Source organism: Poecilia mexicana, unplaced genomic scaffold, assembly GCF_051168715.1.
Source record: "Poecilia mexicana isolate PSO_F unplaced genomic scaffold, ASM5116871v1 scaffold_5, whole genome shotgun sequence".
Classification (NCBI taxonomy): domain Eukaryota; kingdom Metazoa; phylum Chordata; class Actinopteri; order Cyprinodontiformes; family Poeciliidae; genus Poecilia; species Poecilia mexicana.
In genome coordinates this window covers 28,552,336-28,574,072 of record NW_028263374.1, presented here as the reverse complement: position 1 = coordinate 28,574,072, position 21,737 = coordinate 28,552,336, and the positions used below count along the sequence as shown (strand labels likewise).

Below are 21,737 nucleotides of genomic sequence, written 5' to 3'. Positions count from 1 at the left end.
ACTGCTGATTACAAAGAGCATGTAATATTGACATCACACTGGTTTACTGACCTTTTTATCTAACTGTTGCATTGAATCAGAGTTAAGTGGGTTAAAAAAATAATAAAAATAATCTTCAATGATAATATAGAGAGTTGAAAATGAATTAAAAAGCAACTAAAACCCAAAGAAATACTCCAGTAAAATCAACTTGCTAGAGATTTTTGCCTGGAAGAAGAATATAAAGAAAAGCAGGATGAGTCAAAAATGTGTGGTGCATAGAAGCTGAATGCTGTTTCTCCATGTTTGGTTCTGGTTTTGGGGATGGAGACCAGAAACAGAAGACCTGAAAGGTCTGGAAGGTTGACACAAGAATAGCAGAACTTTAATGTATTTTGATGGCTGGTGCGTTCACACCAGCCATGTTCAGTCCACTTTAATCAAACTCCAGTACTTTTATCTGGTTTAAGTTCAATTCTGTTGTTGAGGTGTGAATGCTAATTGAACCCTTTTCTCCTTGGTCGGTTGAAGTGAACTCTGGTGCGGTCTGAATACATATGTGAACACCAAGTGGACCAGACACTGCTCCACAAGCAGGAAGTGGACTAAAGTGCAAGGCATTTTGGGTAAATACAACCAAAACAAATGCTAGTGCTTGTGGGAGGAAAGGCCTTGTGGTTTTTACCAAAAGGCAAAAGAGAAATCCTACAACCACTGAAATCTGATGCTACTCCATGTTTTTTACATGTTGTGAACACAAAAGTTGCCCTCATGTTTTCTTCAAAGGTTTTTTTGTCGTTTCCTTCAGTGGTTCTTGGTGCAGCGCCCCCACAGGTGGAGTCAATGTTTGACTCAGTGCAGTGTGAAAGAAAACCACAGCAGCTGAAAATGTAGCAAATGTTGCCATTTTGGTCCCCAATCAAACCAAGTCTACCGGACTATCAGGTGGGGAAACACACTTATATAGTAACAGAAGAATAGCGAGAAAGCTGGCAGCCGTGTTCTGGATCAGCTGCAACTGTCTGATTGGTTTTTTAGGCAGATCTTTGAATCAATGCAGTAATCAATGCATCTAAATATGAACACAGATGTGTTTCTCTAGATCTTGCTGGGACATTAGTCCTTTAATACTGGAAATGTTCCCCAGGTGAGAGAAGGCCAACTTTGTAACTGTCTTTATGTGTCTCTGAAGGTTCTGGTTCATCACTACATAGAGATCTAATTAGTTTCTTGTTTCTCTGCTTCTTTCTTCATCAACTTTTCTTCTCAGTTGAACTTAAAACCTACTGAATAGGAGGAGGACAGATTTCTCAAGCTCGGATTGGTTGAGGAGTTTTTTGCTCTGTTCTGATTGGCTGTAATAGTTTTAGATGGAGTCATTCAGTCTTTATTCAAAACACAAACAGTCCAGTCCTGCCTCACTGCCCCAGGTAGTCCTGCAGTCCAGCACAGGGCCACTTTTAAAACCTTGCTGGTTTGCAAGTCCACTAACGATACGGCAAGCAGTCACTATATTTAACAGAGCAGCGCAAAGCTTTATGTTTGACTTTCCCCTCTGCATGTTGGAGCAAAATCAGGAGGCGAAGAAACCTGCTGGGTTCATGTTGCAGAGGGTGGAGAAGAAGAGCTGGCAGCCGGACAAATCAGGAGTTTTTTTGGGGGGGGGGGGGTGAACTAGAGCAAAAAGGTGGAAATCACAGATAAATACAAGAAAGGCAAGGTTACTGAGTTGATTTGAGTTTCCAGACAGGAATTAGTCAAAAAAGAGACGGTTAGTCAGAGGTAGTGAGTGGATAAAAGAGCAGACGTCTGAAAATTGCTGCAGGGCAGCGGGAGTGACTGTGGGCGGGGAGAGAGGAAGTGTGGTCGACAGGAGAGGAATTTAAAGTCTCATTGTTCTGCAAGAGCAGAGGCAGCGAGAGCCGAGGAAGAGGAGGACGACATGGACGCGAGCGCAGCCGTGGAAAAGGTACGGACACCTTCAGGCACGGCCAGATGTGGAGGTCAGGGGTCAGTCAGGCTAGTGGGATGTAGCGTCTCCTCCTGCTGGTGGAGATCCTTTTCATTATGGCCAGTAAACTTTAATCTTATTTAAAGGTAAAAATATTTAGCTGCTTAAAAATTCATGTAGCACCTGTTTGTACTTCCATTTTGGTTTCTATTGCTTCTAAAAACAGCTTAAGCTCAATAAGTTAATATTTTTTGGTGTCTGGAAAACGAGCAGTTTAAAAAAACCACCAATTGTTGTGCAGGATACCTAGCAACCCCAGCTAAGACTGTTACCTAGCAACCCAAGCTGAGCTCCAGCATGTTTGGTCAGCTGGTTTTACAATGGCTGCTGGAGTAGTTAACTTTACATCCTGAAACCATGTCCTGCATTCTATTTGGTTGTGTAGGAGGCTCTACTAATGCTTTTCAAAGATGTACAGTTGTACAAAATAGGCAAAACTGACCAGACTAAAATCTCATTATCCAAGAATGATTTTGTACAAAAAATGTAAAATATGTTTTGCATAGACCATAGACCGATCGTAACCTGTTCAAGGAAACACAATAAAACCAAGTTTACCTTCTGAAAACAATAAAATCCAGTCAGTTCAGTATCCTGTAATTTAAATAAACACTTGTTTTAGTTACATTTACAGCTAGAAGCTTATGTCCATTCACCATCTGCAGTAATATTATATTAATTCTGACCTTTTGCTGATGCATTTTATCCATTAATTTATAATTAAACAACAAACAACTTAAAAGACTTTTTAAAATAAGAACTGCATGCACACATTTTACCTTATTGTGGATTTTCTAATCCATAATAAGGTCATAAGGCTAAAATATATACAGTTAAGTAATCTTTTAATTTTATAAACATTTTTTTGACTGGTAGTAGTATAAATGTTTTAGAGTGGCCACTAAAGATTAGGGTGATGGCAAGGAGGCCTTCCGACACTAAAGAGCTCAAAGGTGCAAAAAGTTGCTAAGCAACTATAAGAAGGACTTCATAGATATAACATATAGAATGAATAATTTAAGCAACATGTTAATAAAACAGATTCATTATGAAAATGGTTGCTACACTGGAATTATTTTATCATCTTTTGAGAAATCTGTGTTGTTTCCTGTCAGAAACAAACTTCTTTTTTGATTAAAAATAAATTTTAAATCTAAATCTGAATGGGGTGTGAATAATTTTGGACTTAACTGTTCATATGTAGCCAGTAAAACGTATTGCCAATACAAAGCTATCAGGAAAACCTTGAGATTAATAAATGCAGCGAATAATAGTTAACAAGAAAATATGCTTGAACTTATTAAATATATTTTTATGTACTTTTCTCACAGCAACATTATGTCTTGCACATTTTAATTCATGTTTGTTTTCTTTAAAATGGAAGCAAATTAAAGTTACTCTGAATGGATGGTTGTTTAAATCTTACATTTGAAAAATAAAATACATATTTTTAATGGATATCTTTAAAATAAATCAATACATTTGTAAATTTGGCAGATAAAATCCTAATTTAATGGGTCTGTGCAATAATTAGAACCATCTTTAATCAAAAAAAAAATTTCTTCAGGGAAAACTTTTATTTTCCACTTGCTTTATGCTAAAATAAGCTAAGAATAGAATAGAATAGAATAGAATAGAATAGAATAGAATAGAATAGAATAGAATAGCCCTTCATGTGTCCTTCATTGTTTTTATTGGCTGGAAAACCCAGTGGGCCGATGCAGGAGCCAGGCGGTACACCTGGAGTAATCCTGAAGCTTGTTAAAGATACAACTATTATTTTACATCTCTGTAAATAAAATGGTAACAAAACATTTATTAAGTTTGGAAAACTTGCAAAATAATTGAAAGTCACAGGTTAAGATATTTTGTTTTGCTTTTCAGAAAAGACTACGTAATTAATTTATTAGAAAATAAACAGAATACATTAGGATTCAGGAAAATAACTTTTGTAGACTCATTTTTCTGGTGCCTTTTAAACGATGCCACAGTTTAACGTTGGAGCATGAAGCCTGTCAATGGGCCAGCGACCCGGCCAGAGGTCAGTCATCTGAAAACCAGAAGGATCAGCGCCACCTGTTGATGTTTATCTGTTTGTTTAAGCCCAGAAGCTTAAAAATCTTCCACTGCCATGATGGAAATAACTCCCAGCACTCCCAGCAGGGAATGCTCCGCTGGACCAAACTAATCCAGAGGTTTCCAAAGTGCGGTCTGGGGACCATTTGTAGTCCTCAGACTGATTTTTTTGTGGCCCCTAAATGAATTTTCAGAATGATACAAATTTGAGCCATTCAGTACAGGTGGCTGGTGCAGATGGAGACTTTTTATTTTTAATTAGGGTAAAATTATTGCTGACATAATTTTCCTACAATGGAAAATATTAAGTACAGCAGGAAATATTTGTCTTTAATAATAAGTAGAACCACGTTGATCCAGAAACTTTCTCAAAAGTCGACTTTACTACACCCAAATCTGCTTTTATTAAATTTATAAAAGGGTCAGTATTGTAATTCAAGAATTCAAGGATTTTTTTATTGTCAAACCATCTTACAAATACCATATTATGTAATATCATACCAAAATACCATATTATGTGTTTTCCAGGCACATAGTGCCATTTTACAGCAGAATCAAGTAACTATGTTAACTTCACTTGTGATAAAAGTGCTACATGTATATATATCAAACATAACATAAAAGAAATTTTACCTCTTAATTTAACGCCTTGAAATTGGGCTTGTGTCTCTTTAAAAACTCCAGGTTTTTCTGAAGCAACGCCTTCAAGAAGTCATCCCAACATGGCTCCTCTGTTAACCCTTTATCAACATTTTTGCAAGCGTTGCCCTGAGACGTAGCTGCTGTAATGAGCTAATTGTTGCTGGCTAGTCTGAAGGAGCAGAGTGGGGGAGGGAAAGTAGCTCTGAAACTGCAACACTGAGGAGGAGCTGTGCCTTGAAGGCGGGGCTAGGACCACCAAAGCATTTTGCTCAGCTGGATGGTTGCCATGGAGATTAAAGGATTTCTCAAACATGCATGAAATAATTAAAGCTGCAGGAATCACTTTTACATTTTAGATCCCACAAAAAATGAAGAAAAAAATGGACGATTTTATTTGCTTGATATTATTTTTATTTTTTGACTCATCAGTTTTGTCCCATGTGATGAAAGGTTTGAGCTCTTCTACTCTAAGCTGGTTTATTATTTATATTTCAATAGCTGTTGGAAGGAAACTGGTTAGTTTCTAGGAACAAATACTTACAAAAGATCACCAAACATTTAATTTAAAATAGGTTTTAAGTCAGTTTTTTAAGCTAGAGGCTACGAGCTAGTCCCCCACTAGGACAATGCCTTGACCATTGTCTCTATCTAGCTTTAAAATAGCTGCTGGAAACTCTATCTGGGTTTTGTTTTAGTTTCAGACCAACATGAAGCCCAGAGGATCTATGACTGCTGTCCCGCCTTTCCTGTGACCTCTAGCCTCTTATCTCTCTGCGTTTCCTGCGTTTTCCCTCCTCTCATAGCTGACATATTCAAAATAACTTGGCTGAGAGTGACCCCACCTAAATGCTCGCCTTATCTGATTCCTAAATATAGAAACGCTGAGCTATTTAATCCAGAAGAGAGGTTTTTATTTCCCTCTTTTTTGTTTAACAACGTGCTTATAAAGCGACAAAAACTAAATAAAATCTGCCAACATGTGGGAGGACGCGGCTCCATCGCCCAAACTGTTGAGACGTCCTAATGAGATGCAGCTTTTATTAAAAAACATTTCACATTTAGCATGACTTTTGGTCAAGAGTTTCTCCATTTCTGACATTTTTATTGTCTAAACAGTTAATAATAAAGATGATTTATTGACAGAATTTCCCAGAATAACACAAGACAGTATTATTATGATAAAGTGACTGTGCCGCTGTCAGTAAGCCGACTCCAGAGGAATGTAATTACAGCCTTGTTCTGCTGGAGCTGTTTTGACAACAAACCTTCACCACTGAACTTGTTTTATTACGGGCTGATCATTCACACCCAGTTTCAGAGACACTAGTCTTGTTTTGTCCCGATATGATGGAGAATTAGTCTTGCTTTCTAAACATTAACCCGCCGAGTAACAGCAGGAAGGAGAGAAGGCTTAAAGCAGGGAGTGGCTTGCTAGGTGACGGGCAGAGTTCTACTGGGGTTGCTAGGTAACGGGCAGAGTTCCGCTGGGGTTACTAGGTAACGGGCAGAGTTCTGCTGGGGTTGCTAGGTAATGGGCTGGATCAGTAGATGAATGATTTGTGAGGTTACATTCCTCAGGTTTTTTGAAATGGCTCATTTCCCAAAAACAAAAGAAACATTAATTTATCTACAAAAAAGGTCTTGGTAGGATTTTTTTAAAGCGCCTGATATATTTAGATATAATTCTATGTTTTTATTTTTAGAAGGTTAAATCTAAGTATGGAAATGTCTGAGGAGCGTTAATCCTGGAGCAAATCCCTCTGTCCAGGATTGGTTTCTATTATCTGAGAGCTCATGTTGTGTCCGTCGTTATGTAGCCGCTAACACCAGAGATGGACCCGGTAATACCTGGTGACAGACGGACAGGTGCGCTGACTCCCAGACAAAAAGCTGCAGATTGTTTTTCCTGTCGGGTTTCCTGCCAGAGGCTTTAAAGTCTCTTTGTCATTTCACATGTTTAGGTATTTCTGGAGCTGCTAAGAAACCTGATGACAGTTCCTATTTTTGATTTATAAGTAGCACATCAGCTTCTAAAAACTGGAATAGTCCAAAGTAGAGGGGCTCGGTCATGGCTTAAGGAGAATGATGTGATCCAGGAATAACAGATTATGTAATCTGGCAAAAAATGTAAATTCAAGTTCAGTGAATGTAATCTCTGTCACCAGGGGAAAATTCAAGAGCTTGATTTAAACTTGGTTTAATTCATTTTGGCATTAGATTATAATTTTGTTTTATTTTTCACAATTTTTGAACTAAAATGTAATTTTTCAGTCATATTGTCTGATCTGTAGTCCTTTTGGATGTGATCCAGATCATTTCACTTAAGAAGCCTTGCTCTCTCACGTTTTCTCTCAGCTTGAATGATCTGCAGACATGTGTGGACATCTTAAATACAGAAAATTATCACTTCTGGATAGTTTGCTTTGTTTCGGAAAACTAAATTTGCTGTAAATATAGTCAACATAAGCACAAAAGCAGGGAAGCAGGAATGTTTTAGACACTTGAATAAGATAAAAGTCTCATTCAAAACAATTTTATTGTGGTTTTAAAATCAAGAAAAAAAATTTTCATAGCTTTTAGTCAGCAATTCAAGAAAAATGTGGAAAAATTAGCTTCATCCTTAATTTTTACTAATTAGTCATGTTGATTTTTATAAAATAAGACAAATTCAATTTCAATTGACTGAAATTGAAATTGATAACCTTTGGAAAAATTGATCCTTAATCTATTCTCTGCAAAAAAACTAAATCTATTACAAAAGTATTTCTGGTTTACTTTCTAGTGCAAATATCTTTTCGCACTGAAATAAGACAAAACTAACCTACAAGTAACTTTTCAGCAATACACAGGAGCTTGATAAAAAAAAAACAGTGCTAGGTCCACTGGTGGATTATTTCACTTATAACATGGGAAAAATGTCTTATTATGAGTTTAATAATCTGCCATTGGAACTAGTATTTTTTAAAATCAATGTTATGGAATAATTGGTTAAAAAATGCTCCTATATCTTTCTGAAAATAAATATACTTACAAGTTAATTTTGTCTTATTTCAAGTATACAGATACATTTGCACTAGAAACTAGACCAAAGATACTTGGTAAGACTTTTGTCTTTGCGGTGTTAACCAGTTATCAATAATTTCATAATTATAATACCAAGAAAAGTGGATTAAATGGACAGATAATATAATTTTTGCTGTTTAAATGAACTAATTTAAATCCAAAATATCTTAAATAATAATACTAATTGTCTACTGCGGTCAGAAAATAGCTATTCTCTGGCTACTTTAATCTTATAAATTTAAACAAATAATCAACCACCTGCTGAAATTGAGACATTATATATAACACTATCATAATTAAGTATTGTTGATTGTCAATAAGGTAAAAATAAAAAAACATCCCTCAGTTTTTTGCACCTAAAAACATTGGTTGTGAAATCATGAATGGTTGAAATGAGTGTAGGATCTGAATCATGGGTTAATAAAACACAGTCAGCGCTGCAGACGGGGATCAGTGATGTTAGCAGGAACAGTCACTGGGTGGAGCGATGAGGTCATCCGCCCTGACCGCGCCGTTTGTATATGTGGACTCGGTTCTGGTGCCTCCACACCCGGAGAAAACACTCACCAAACAACCCTGTCTGTCTCAGCTAACACTCCTGCACACACACACACACACACCCCCCCACACACACACACACACACGCACACACACACACACACACACGCACACACACAACTTTATCAATGTGGCCTCAGGCTTTGAAGGGAGTCGGAGTTGTTAGTACGTCTAATGGCCAGAGGAGTCCTGACGTTTTGTTTGTGCTTGAGAACAAAAAGCTTTTGAAACAAGCAGCTTTATCCTGTTCTCTCATTTTAAAAAAATCACATTTTGCACAATTTTATATTTCCACTTGGGTTTCTACTGTTTCTAAAACATCATGTAACTTATATAAAAAAAACACCCAGCTGTTTTCTGGCAGTAAGTTTATGTTTTTGATGTCAGAAAAATGTGTTGTTTCAAAATCCTCCTAATTGTTTTTATGTTTCCCCCCCCCATTTTTTCTTTTATATTTAGGTTATATCTAAATTATTTAGAGTTTATATATATGTTTACCAATATTTCACACTTTGCATAGGAGTTTCTTTTTAACAAAGAAATTTCCTCTTGGGATCAATAAAGTATATTCCGAGTCTGACATAGGACTGGCACTGCGCCGTTACCTAGCAACCCCAACAAAGCTCAGACCGTTACCTAGCAACCCAAGTGGAGCTCTGCCCATTTGGTCAGCTGGTTTTCCTGCTGCATAATGACTGCTGGAAAAGACAAGAGACCCTTCAACAGCTCATTCTGAAAGGAAATGAGCAGGTTTTGGTTCTGTTTTACACCCAAATAGCCGTTCATGCAAAACGTCTGGAACCTCAACTATTGAAGAACGATTGCTTGAATCATTTGTAAGAAAGAGAACTGCAGCAGCTGAAAATGTTACAAATGTTGCAGCTTTGGTCCCCAGTTGAACCAAATCTACTGGACTATCAGGCAGGGAATCACTCTTATACAAACGTTGTCCACTTCCTCTGCTGCCATTACCAAACTACAACCACAAGCAAACTACAATTAAAAAAACAGAAAAAGCAGAAAACCAATGATATTTTCCACAACTCCTCCTTCTGGTCGCTGACTGGCCAGAATGAAATTGAAACCAATCTCAATAGGAGAAAGCGCCAAAGGGAGATGAGAATCGATTTGTGCAGAAATGTAACGGTGAGGCTACAGCCTGTGGACTTTCTGTTTAGAGCCAATGTGTTCATAACCAAAGTTACAAGTCGAGTTGTTTTTGTGTTTCAAGGGATTTTTATCTCACGTTCTGCTTTTGGGAATACTCTCCTCAGTAAACAAACTTTGTTCCTTTCCAGATGTTTGGCCTTGTTATTCCTTGCTATGCTGTTTTGTTTTTACCCTGTTCTGTTCCCAAATCTTTAAAACTCTGAATATTTATGCTGATGTTTCTAAAACATGTATATAGTCAAGCAAACATTCCATCTCAGAATGTGGGGTGAGGTTTTGATGTTTGTTTTTCTGCGTCTCCTCTCAGATGTCTCTCAGAGGTGCTGGGGCGTGTCTGGTTTGTAAAAGCAGCTGCTCTGGATTTCAGCCTCATTCCTGGAGGTACAGTTGCTTCATCTTATGCTTTTTTATTTTACTTTGCCAACAAAAAGGAAAAACAGTGAAAGGAATAAGAAAATCACAGCAACAATCCGTTGTTGTTGGCAGTCGTTTACTCTACAAACAAACTGATCAACACACAAAAGGAGTAAACAGAGTTGAGCAGTAAGAAGTTGCATTTACTCAGTAACTTTTTGAAAAAAGTTAGGCTTAGGAGTAATTTTACTTCGCTGAACTTTTTACTTTTACTTGAGTAATTTCATCACAAAGTATTTCTATTCTTACTTGAGTACAACTTCTGGATCCTGGTTAAAACAAAAATGTTTTCCTGGTTAAAACAAAAATGTTTTCCTGGTTAAAACAAAAATGTTTACCTGGTTAAACAAAAATGTTTTCCTGGTTAAAACAAAAATGTTTACCTGGTTAAACAAAAATGTTTTCCTGGTTAAAACAAAAATGTTTTCCTGGTTAAAACAAACATGTTTTCCTGGTTAAAACAAAAATGTTTTCCTGGTTAAAACAAACATGTTTTCCTGGTTAAAACAAAAATGTTTTCCTGGTTAAAACAAAAATGTTTTCCTGGTTAAAACAAACATGTTTTCCTGGTTAAAACAAACATGTTTTCCTGGTTAAAACAAAAATGTTTTCCTGGTTAAAACAAACATGTTTACCTGGTTAAACAAAAATGTTTTCCTAGTTAAAACAAACATGTTTTCCTGGTTAAAACAAAAATGTTTTCCTGGTTAAAACAAACATGTTTTCCTGGTTAAAACAAAAATGTTTTCCTGGTTAAAACAAACATGTTTTCCTGGTTAAAACAAATGTGTTTTGACCAGAAACAGACACACACCTGCAGTTTTTGTTAAAGCTTCAGAAGTTTTTTCATTTGTGAAATTTGTATAAACAATATTTTATCAGATGTAGAGTTAGTAAGGCATCTCAATCTTGTTTTTAAATAAATAATGAATGAAAACCCGTAAATTAAACAAAAGCCTGCGTGGAAGATGATGACCTCACCGCCTGTGTGGCTCTGTCCAGGAAAGCCTGCGTGGCGTGCGGCTGCAGCACCGTCGACCACGCGGCTCCGGACGGCGACGCGGAGGACGATCAGCGGATGGGACGCCTTCTCGGAGACTCGCCATGCTCCCACCTCACCGCAAAGGTCAAAGGGGGCGGCGGCCTTCGTGTGTACAAAAGAAACCGAATGATTGTGACGAACCCGGTGGTGTCGCGCAAAGACCCGACTTTCAACACCACCACGTATGACTGGGCGCCGGCCGGACTCAACCAGAAACTGGTGAGACGCAGCATGAAGCAGGAATCCAGTTAAAACTGTCGGTTCCTTGTGTTACATAATCATAACGTCGTTATGAAAAATTATTTTTTTTATTTGTTTCTGTTGAAAATGTTTTAGCATTAGCTTCTGCAAAATACCGTGTTTGTGGAGCATTTCGTGCTAGCAGAATGAATGTTTATGATCAATGATCTGAACTCTAACCCGAACACTTGTGCAAATCTTGTGCAATTTGCACAAGATGCTAATTACATTATTTACACACAGAAATTCACAACACAACAAACCGTACTTAATGAATCTCCTTTAGATTTATAAGGTCAGTGTGTGTCAAACTCGAGGCCCAGGGGCCAAATCCGGCCCGCCAGAAGTTTTTATGCGGCCCTCTAGACTCACAAATAGAACCTTTAAGATGACAGATGTGTTTTTAAATATTTTGTCAATCAAATCAGCAGTTTTGTATGTAGAGTACTAGATTACACAAAGGTAAAAATGTATTTCATATAATTTAGGGTAAGACTTTATTTGAAGGAGTGTGCATAAGACAGATGTAACACCTGTCATAAGTCTTCATAAATGTTTATGACTTACCATGAAGTGTCATTCAGTAAATAATGACACTTTCAATACAAAGTGTATTGAAAGCAACTCCGCATTAGAAGTGTTATTATTTACCAGTTAATGCAAAGTTGATACTTTCAATGCCCTTCATCTAAAATTTTAACTCATTTAATTTCAATGGGAACTTAATCAAATTTTAACAGTTTTTTGAAACTTTGCTTTATCAATACTTTCTGCCACTTAAAGACATTCTTGTGGCCCAAAATAAAAATGAGTCTGACACTCCTGTGTTAAAAGAGAAGTAAATTAAAACTGTTTGAGTGTTTTTTTTAACTCCTATCTTCTGTTGGAAGCACTAAAATGTATTCCTCAGCCGGCTCTTCTTGTCTGCTTTGCATTAAAATCAGCGCAGCCTGTAATTACATGACAGACATTTCTGCGGCTGAGAGGTGGATCCAAACCCAACAGAAACACCAGGTCTGCCTCGTCCGGGTTGGACTCGGCTTGCTAACTCCAGGCTGTTAGTCACCGTCTGTCAGCAGCGAAATAAGCTGACGACGCACAGCTGTATCACAGAAAAACACCTGGAGAGAGCGAAACCGAAACCTGCTGCTCAGGTTTCAGCGGCGAGAAGCTAAAACTGAGCCAAAGAGACGAAGATAAAACCAGAGATCAAATAGATCCACAACCTAAAAAGGTTTTTTAAGTTTAAAAATTTGGGGGCTTGATTGAGTTAAGTTATTCTCAGTTATATGAACGAGATTTGGGTCACTTTCTTTCAAAACGCTCGTTTTATTTAACCAAGTATAATAAACAAAATAAAAGCTGTTTGGGTGCAGCAAAGTTGCCTTTTCGAGCCGCGCTTTGGTGCCCCTGATATAAACTTTAAAATTAAACCCAGACTCAGTTTAGCTTTGTTAACGGGACTTTAAATAGGCCAAAGAGTCTATAACTACACCAAAACAATAAAACACCACTGCATTTGGGCTCATATTCATTAATATTTGTAGAAATTTCATTTTTTGTTTGTTTTTGAATTAATAGGATTGTCCACAAAACTTTTAACTTGGTAAACTATAAAATTCTGTTCATTTCAGTTTGTTTATATGGTAGTAATTCAATTTTCGACAATCAATTGCATTGTGTTGTTGACTTTACAGAAATTTTGCTTGATAATCCTCCTGTCGCTGATCTCCCTCCACACTTTTTCCTTCCACACAACTTTCTATGAACGTGCTGTAATTTTTCACAATGATAAAATTGTGAAATTTTTTAAAATCATTTTTCACAGTAAATCCACCTACAGGAGGTGGAGAGTAAATCACCCATTTAACACAGAACCAATACAGAACCAACACAGGGAAGAAAAGAAAATCTATAATGCATGCTCAATCTTTCTTCTGAAGTCTGATTAGAAATGAAAAATCAACTTCTATATATGTTTAAACTGCAGGAAGAGATAAATCAACACAGTTTCAAATCATATTTCACACATAATGTCAGAAAAATGTTTCAGTGAAGTTTTATTGTTAGAAATGAAAATGTGAGGTAAAAATTAACTTCAGATTTCCATAATATTCATTGTAGATCAGATGATCACTTGTGGACATTTGGAATATTTGGAGCTGAAAGTCTATTACTAATTCTTAGGGATTTTTTTTTCAATAGAATGATGTTGAAATAATAAAAAATATCTTTAAGGACAGTCATAATCAGCAAAATTACACAATTAGTAGTAGTATAAACAATAATATGCAAAATTATTTCACTTATAACATGGAAAAAATCTCTTATGAAATAATCCAATGGAATTGGATCTTTTTCATCAATATTAGGGAATTATTGGTTTAAAACAAGCTCCTTTTCAGTTTGTCTTATTTCAAGCTCACTAAAATATTTACACTAGAAACTAGGCAAAAAAAGTAGGTAAAATTTTGTTTTTGCAGTGAACTTTGCACAGTAAGATGCCTGGAGGAAGAATTTTATATTTTTATCATTATATTAAACTTAGCTGAACCCTATGTCAGTGTGTAAAAGTTGTTTTTTGTCTCTTCAGGCCATGCAGTACATGGAGCTGCTGCCTGAGAGCCAACGCCCCGTCTCTGGGACGCCTGGTGCCCTGCAGCGCCGCAGGCATCTCCTCAGCCAGCTCCCGGTCTACGATCAGGACCCCATGAAGTGTCAGAGTCTGGGCAGCGAGGACGAGGTTCGGCTCAGCCCGTGAATATGACAGCCCGTATTTATGGGCTGCAAATAGGAGAGGAGGAGTTCATTTCTGCCTAAAAAAACTTCTAAACTTTTAGATTAATCTCAGAAATTTCCTAGAAAAAATGTTTACATTTCTGAGTATGAAAAGTAAAAAAGACAATTGTGAGATTAATTTAAGACATTTTCTTGGGGGGGGGGAAACATCTCTGAAAAAAAATTCTTGAAAAAAAGTCGCAAAAGTCAAAAATGTTTCAAAGACTAAAAATTGTCTTGAAAATGTCTGAGGTTAATTAAAAAACTTATGAGTATTTTATAAGCAAATTTTAAACTTTTGTGGTTCAGAAATGTCTTTGTTTTTATTTCTGAGATTAATCTCAAAATTTCTGAAACTTTTGGTGGAAATTTCCGCATCCTTTCGTATTTCTATCTTTAATGGCCCTGACTCACCGATTCACACAGGCGACTTAAAGTGTCTAAGTTTTCTTTAACCGATTCACCTGCAGGTTTCGGCCATGATTCTGTTCGTGAAACAGTTCAAACTGGAGGTTCTGGGAGTCGGGGAGGTCGGCTTACCTGGAGAGGGCGGCGCTCTGAAAGAAGCAGCTGCTCAGCGGACAGCAAAAGAGGTCAAAGATCGCGGCGACAAGGCAGAGGCCGTGCAGCACCAGAATCAGAGTGTGAGCCGCAGCACCGCCTCCTCTGCTGTGAACGGAACCGACGACAAAACTGAATATGTAAGGAAATTAAGAAAATTAAAAACAATTTTTATATAAATCTAACAGAAGTGAAACAAAGAGCAGAGCTGGAGCATCAGTTTAAGATTTCTGAAACTCTACTTAAAAAAGAGAAACTGTGGGTTAATTTCTGCTTCAAGGTTTTATAGGTTTTATTAAAAAAATGTTTATTACATTTTTAGAAAATGAGAGTTTAGTTTTATGGTTTCTGTCACCTTAAATCCAACTAACCTACTGCTTGCCACGCCCCCAACTCAACGCTTAAACTCGCATATGAAAATGGCTGCAAACAGATGTGCAGTTATACGACCGTACATCACCGAATGTGACTTAACATCAGGAAGGTTTCTGAAACTGCTCATTTTTCACACACTAAAACCTTTTATACATATTTCTCATGTGACATCACATTTCGGGGTTCTTTGTGGCTGATAGCCATATTGGTAGGTATTGTTGCTATATAGTTGCTATGACAATAAACAAGTCACAGTATTTGTCTCATACAGTCGATCCTGATCAGCAGAGATTTTGTCGATGTTTATTTCTCTTGCTCGTTGGTCAACAGTGTCAATATACTTTCTTTCTGTTGGACTCGAAGTCATGGTTCATCTTTGCTTGGCGATGTTCTTGCCTACCAAGATGACGGTTCAGTGGCGCGGATCACTCCCAGTCCAGACTTGTGGAAACTATGTATAGCCAAAAAATGGCTGGGTGTGTTTTTAAGTACGTAGACCATCTTTAGAAGCAGATGAAAACCAAATGGAAGTATAAAAACATGCAAAATGTGGATTTTGCAAAAAAGATACCCTCCAAGAAACCCCCCAAAAATAATTATGCCGGTGATCAAGGTTTCCAGCTGTTTTCGTTTTATATTCAACCTTTTTTGTTCCTTTGTCCCCCAGCGGTGTACTGGCTGCCACGGAAATGTCTCGAAGGACAGTCCGGTTGTTTACGCAGAGCGCGCAGGTTACCATGACGCCCTGTGGCACCCCACCTGCTTTGTGTGCTCAGAGTGCGGCCACGGCCTGGCGGACCTGGTCTACTTCTGGTCCAATCAGAAGCTGCTCTGCGGACGGCATTACTGCGAGTCGGTGTGGCCGCGCTGCTGCGGCTGCGACGAGGTGACGCGCCTACTCTGAATGCATGATGATCGTTTCTTCACTTTCAGCTGCTGCCTTCGAGTCAACGCTGCTTCTCTGTCCTCAGCTCATCTTCTGCAAGTCGTTTATCACGGGGGAAGACGGACGGACGTGGCATCTGCAACATTACTGCTGCTGGAAGTGCGGCCAGAGCCTGGATTCGCCCTGTCAGCACCGATGAAACACATCACAAGCAGATGTGATTATTATTACTGCAAATCAAGTGCAACATGGCTCTATCTGTTTGTAGACAGTTTTAACATGTAAATTCTAAGTAATAAAGAGCTGAATTATGTTTTTAGCTGACATGTAAGGCTGTTTATTTTCTGGCTCCACTGACACAGACAGTAAAACGGTTTTGTTAGTGCATGAAACACTTGAAGGGACATTAAACTGTCCACAAAGCACTTAGAGACTCACCCAGAAATGTGTTTAAAATGGCTGAAGGAACTTCCTCTTGATCTCTCAGCTCTTAAAGCTCTGACAGCAGCTTTGTACGGAAGCCCAGAAGTGACATTTCAGGAAAACATCATAAAACCAAAGAAATAATATGTATAACAAGGAATTGCTGCATCCTTAAAAAGTCTTAAAATCATGTACATAAAATTAAGGTCTTAAAATGTCTTAAATTTAAGGCCAAAGTAAGTTGGCCTTAAATACTGTAATCATAGATCATACACATTTTGTCATGGCAGGACTGTTTAATGTTCTATATAGTTATTTATTTATCGCAGGACTTTTCTGTCAGACAAAGGTCTGAGTCACATGCAGAAATCTTCACTGCGTTCTGTAACTCGAGGTGGTTCAGGCTACTGCTGCTAATATACTCTAGCTAACCAGGTTTTATGCCATGGGTAAGTTTATCATCAGTTAGCTCGCTCAGGCTAGGTATTCTTGGGGGTTAGGGACTTGACACCTCCTCTAAAAACACTTGTAACTGCCCATTTTAACTATTTAAACAACAAATGTATCTTAATATGCAGTAATACACACAGTAGAATCGGTATTAGCACAAGTACGACAGGAGCTAGCGTTCGCTATCTCCACTCTGAGGTTCAGCCAATCACAGCAAAGGAAGATTAATGCCGCTCCTGGATTGGCTGCTTCACAAACGTCAGCCAATTGCATGTCAAGTAGAATTGCGCCTAAAAGTAGGCGCAGTTTTCTTTCAAATGTTTTACATATACTCATCAACAAAGCCTATTATTATTCCTCAAATAATTTGGAGTCTCTTTCCACTGAAATTCAGTGAATGCAGTAGAATGGGGGTCCACTGCTGTTGTCATTTTAAATGTAGGATCTTATAAGTATCTGTATTTTTAAAAATTGCGTTGTGAACTAAAAATGAATGTCAACTTTAGGCTTTAGCAAAAAACAAAGGAAAACGTAATGCAAGTGCTTTAAAGGGGCGTCAGGTTGGGTTACATACCTTCCCAGCGCTCAGCTGACCTACTCCCTGCAGGAATGCGAGGTATTCCGGTGGTCTCTGAGTCGACGTTCCCGGGAAGTGCCGTCACCCAGCTGATCCACAAAACAGGTTGGGTTATTTTTAGTCCTGAAGCGAAACGATTTCAGTTTGATTTGCCGAGATTTGTGGCTTTTAATAGAGTGCTGTGTAATCGTAGAGATTTTATGGAGGAGGTGGATGCATTAATCACTTCCTTTGGTTTTTGAAACATAAATTATACACCAGGGTTTGAACTAATATGGTCAAAATCAGACATCGAAGGCTTCCAGCTACATTATTACACAAATAAAACTCACATGTCATTGTTGGCAGCCATCTTAGGTCTTCACAGCACGTCTCTGCTTTCATTTAATGGAAATTGTGCCTGAAGTTTGAGTGGATGTTTGAATGTGATCAAACATTCAGTTACTGACTCCAGTTTACAGCTTCAGGAAAGACATCAGCAATGACCAATGGGAGTGATTGTTGCTGCCTAAAAAGTCTGAGAATTATTAGAAGGGTTTGTAAGCAAGAAACATCTTTAAAAAGCTGCCAGTCTTGAATCACATTTTACTTTTTTTGTTTTGTTTTAAATACAAAAGTCTCAAGCCGTAATCTTTGCATTGTTTCTGATACGTCGCTAACAACAGCGATGGACGAGACCATTTATCGGGTTACTTTCTGCTTCTAAAACCGATGGAAAAGACTGTTGTGATAAAGGGAGTTAGCCTAGCATCTCAATGCTAAACATGTAGCAGTAATAGTAGTGTAGTACTAAGCAGTAAACATGTAATGTTAGCATCCAGTCCACACTCCCAAGGTATTTTTGCATCACTTGAAAGTTGAACTTTGAACCAGTTTGATGGTTAAATAACCTAAATAACAAATTAAGAATTATAAATATTTCTTGTTCAGGCTATAAGTATACCTTTTTCAATAATTTAACAGCAAAAGAGATTTTGAATTGAAAATGTTGCTTATTTTGTAAACTCTGTTGGTTTCCATTAAAAAGTTTAATTGCAGTCCATGAAATCAACTCTAGTTATGAGTCCCACAACTAGAAAACCCAACAAATATGGAACCATCTGTCCAGCAGCTGCTGGCCCTAACAGCATCACCAGGGTCCAAAACACAGCAGCAGAACGGACCAGTCAAAGCCCAAACCTCAACCTGGTGGAAACGGTGGTGGAAGCTGTGGAGAAACTAACGTCTGCAAGAACAGTGGACCCAAATGAGTCAAATTTAGACAGAGGCTGCGCTTATTTATTCTCATCAGTTTTCTTTTAAGCATTTTTATGAGAAATTTGAAATCGAAAGAGAAAAGCTTTTATTTTAGGAAAAGTCAAAAATAAATTAGATTAACTGATAAATCTGGATTGTTGCTGATTTGCCGTAAGCAGGAAACTTCTGCTGCCAATGTTTTAATCCCCTCATTTCAGTTATGAAATGATCATCCATCCGTGGTATGTCCTCTGCTGTAAATATGGCAAACAATTAACCCATCAGACATGTTTTGGACTGGAAGAAGCTGGAGTACCTGGAGAGAACCTATGCATGCACAGGGAGAACATGCAGAAAGGCCCCAGGCTGGGATTTCAACCCAAGGCCTTCAAGCTGCAAAGCAAAACTCATAACTGCTCCACCATTCTGCCAAACTTTGATTTCATCACGTTATAACTAACACAGAAAAGGCAGTTTAAGATGTGTATACATATTTATTTCTTTTTTAAAATTAAAAATATAAAAAAGACAAACATATCCCTACAACAAAATGCAAACAATGCAGCAAGGCTGCTTCAAGCTGTTAATCCTCTTCTTAGGAAAACATTTTCAGCCATATGTATTATTTAATCAATGTAACAATATTAATCTTGGTCTGGAAAAAACATAGAAAAGGACAATTTATAATAATACTGTAATTCAAAGGAATACTGCTGTGCACTAAACAGCTGCTATTCATTATGGCAACCAAAATTAACCAAAATTAACAGAATAACTTCACTTCACTACACATTTGATAAAAGATTCTATAATTTTCCATAATTTTGGGGCCAGGGGCAATCTGAATTTCCAAAAAAGTCAGCATTCTGAGAGTAAAATCAGAATTTTATTTAAAAAATAAATTCTGAACTTTGAGATTAATTTCAGAATTATTTTATGCTGAATCCTTTTCCGCACAAAGGTGTTGACTCATTCATTGATAGGATTATTTATTCCTAATTTAGACCCACAGAAGTCGTCTCCCCAGCTGCTTTTCTGTTTGTTTTAAACACTGTAAACTCTGGCGGTGACGCACTTTAGGACACAAAAACATCCGAAGAATTAGACCCAACAGTTCTGTTTCAGCATAATTTCAGTGTAATTCACCATTTTTAGGATACCACTAGCTATGTTTCCATAAGCCATAAAATTGAAGTAACAAAAATAAATAAGTTTAATGGAAACACATTAATTTCCTCAAAAACCTCAAGTTTTTCCAAGACAGATTTTTGGGCTGGAATGAGGTGGTTTTTCAGCCATATCAAAATGTATGTATTTGGTCAGAGTGCAATGGAAAGGCTTTGTTGAACATCACACGTGACCAACAGCCGGATGTTACTGCTGGCAGCAAAGATGGTTGGAGGCTGATGGTTTGTTGTAGTCAGCCATTTTACATTAGAGCTATGGATTCAACACGATGGAATGATGCACAACTGTTTATGATCCATGATGCTGTGAGAACTATGATGGAGCCAGCTGCACATTGTTCTAAAATAAAATAAAAAATATTCACCATCCTACTACTTTCTTCTTCGATGTTGTCACCAGTAGTAACATCCGGCTGTTGATCACTAGTGCAATGTGTGGTGGGGGGCGGGGGTTGTTTTCATTGCTTTTTTGCTAAATACATCTGTTTCCATATGGCTAAAATTTCCCCCATACTTGGAAAAACTTTTTATGGTGAGTTTTTCAAAATTGGCATGTTTCTATTAAGCAAATTTATTCTCATAATTGCAATTCTATGATTAATGGAAACGCAGCAACAGACAAAGATTTGCGCACGTTTGTAATTTTGAAACGTCTCCTGATATGCTTTAGTTCGTTAGGATGAGCCACTTCATTTGCCCTGTGTTCTCATCCGTAATGGTGACCTACTCCTTGCTGTCCTCGTCGTCCGGCCCGCCGCCCTCTGACGGTAATATCTTCATCGGTTTGACGCCTCCCACGTAAAAGATCGGAAACATTTTCTCAGACCAGCTGTGTGAGAAGGTGCAGATGTGCTTGAGGGTTTTTGGGTCGGTAAAGGACAGTTTTCCCCTCTCCAGGTCCAGATGGATCCGGATTGCCTGAAGCTTTCCTGTAACGTGGAAGCTGGCGGGCACTCCGGGGGAGAAGTAGGAATATTTTTCTTTGGAAAAACAAACAGCCCACAATCCTGACTTGAACTGAATCGGTTTCTTCCTTTTGAACGACTCTTCTGCAACGCCAACGAACCAGCTGCTGCAGTCTGCCACCTCCACGGTCCAGAAGTGGACGCCCGCAGTGAAGCCCCTGGAGGCCGAAACGATCCCCTCCGACTCAAACCTCTCGGGATTCCCGGGAAGTTTCTGTCTGCTTCCCCGCCTCACCGCAGCGAGATCCTCACAGATGAAAAGTCCCGGTCCGGCCGTGTTTGGGTCCAAAATCACTGGCGTACGGGACACTACTTGTTTGACCTTCTTCCAGGTGTTAAAGCGCAGGTTGCCCAGGTGTTTGGCCACATCTATTAGTGCTCCGGCAGCCGGCTGGGGCAGCTCCGGTAGGGGGCGCTGCTGCTCCGTTCCTGCAGCGCTGGAGCTGCTGGAGCTCTGCAGGAACGCAGCATCTTTACATCTCAGTGTCCTCTCTGCAGATTTGATGGTGTCATAAAGAGCAGCCATGACTCCATCTAGAACCTTAATCTTCTCGTTCACCTTCAGACTCTTCTGCTCCTCTTCCTCCTTCACTGCAGCCACCCTGACCTCCTCTTCATCACGCAAAACCCGCTGCAGCATCCTGAACTCCTTCCGTATCCTGGCCTCCGTGAGTCGGGCCTGGGAGTGAATGTGTTGGGCGGTCAGGTCCAAGTCTTCCTTGACTTTTGTGAAAAGCTTGAGTTTCTCCTGGAGGGGCATGATGGACTTCCGCAACGCCTCCCTGCGGTCCTGCGCCACCTCAGCTGCGGGCCGGAAGACGTGGCCGCTGTGCTGCTTGGAGTCCCTGCAGATGAGACACACTGGCTGCTGGTGGTCCAAGCAGAACAGCTTCAGTTTCTCTGAGTGCAGCTGGCAGACATCTTCACGCTCCAGGAGGAAAGCCTCACACGTGTTCTTCAGCACCAGGTTGCACGTGGGCTCCTTGCGGTCGGAGTCGCAGTTGCAGACCGGACACTTCCGGATCTGTTTCTGCGTCCACCACGTGCTCAGACAGGCCCTGCAGAAGCTGTGGCTGCAGGACAGGAGGACGGGGTCTCTGAAGA

General features: G+C 38.8%; 2 protein-coding genes and 1 long non-coding RNA gene across 4 annotated transcripts in view; 2 read left to right on the top strand and 1 right to left on the bottom strand.

Moving 5' to 3' along the window:
* The first annotated feature begins 1,792 nt into the window (after window positions 1–1,792).
* lmcd1 (LIM and cysteine-rich domains 1) lies at window positions 1,793–16,119 on the top strand. The gene is made up of 7 exons (XM_015008703.2): window positions 1,793–1,948; window positions 9,807–9,880; window positions 10,916–11,174; window positions 13,789–13,938; window positions 14,444–14,674; window positions 15,577–15,795; window positions 15,881–16,119. The coding sequence occupies exons 1-7, from the start codon at window positions 1,922–1,924 to the stop codon at window positions 15,992–15,994; spliced, it is 1,074 nt and encodes a 357-aa protein (XP_014864189.2). The 5' UTR covers window positions 1,793–1,921; the 3' UTR covers window positions 15,995–16,119.
* A 2,836-nt stretch (window positions 16,120–18,955) lies between these two features.
* LOC106930891 (E3 ubiquitin-protein ligase TRIM35-like) overlaps window positions 18,956–21,737 on the bottom strand; it is a 3,090-nt gene continuing 308 nt past the window's right edge. The window contains exon 2 of the mRNA XM_015008720.2: window positions 18,956–21,737. This exon is cut by the window's right edge and continues 61 nt beyond it. Within this exon, the coding sequence (XP_014864206.1) occupies window positions 20,392–21,737 (1,346 nt within the window). The 3' untranslated portion in view covers window positions 18,956–20,391.
* Window positions 21,664–21,737, top strand: part of LOC148159783 (uncharacterized) — a 2,275-nt gene continuing 2,201 nt past the window's right edge. For both annotated transcript variants that reach the window (XR_015762903.1, XR_015762902.1), the window contains exon 1: window positions 21,664–21,737. This exon is cut by the window's right edge and continues 72 nt beyond it. This is a non-coding gene — a long non-coding RNA (uncharacterized LOC148159783).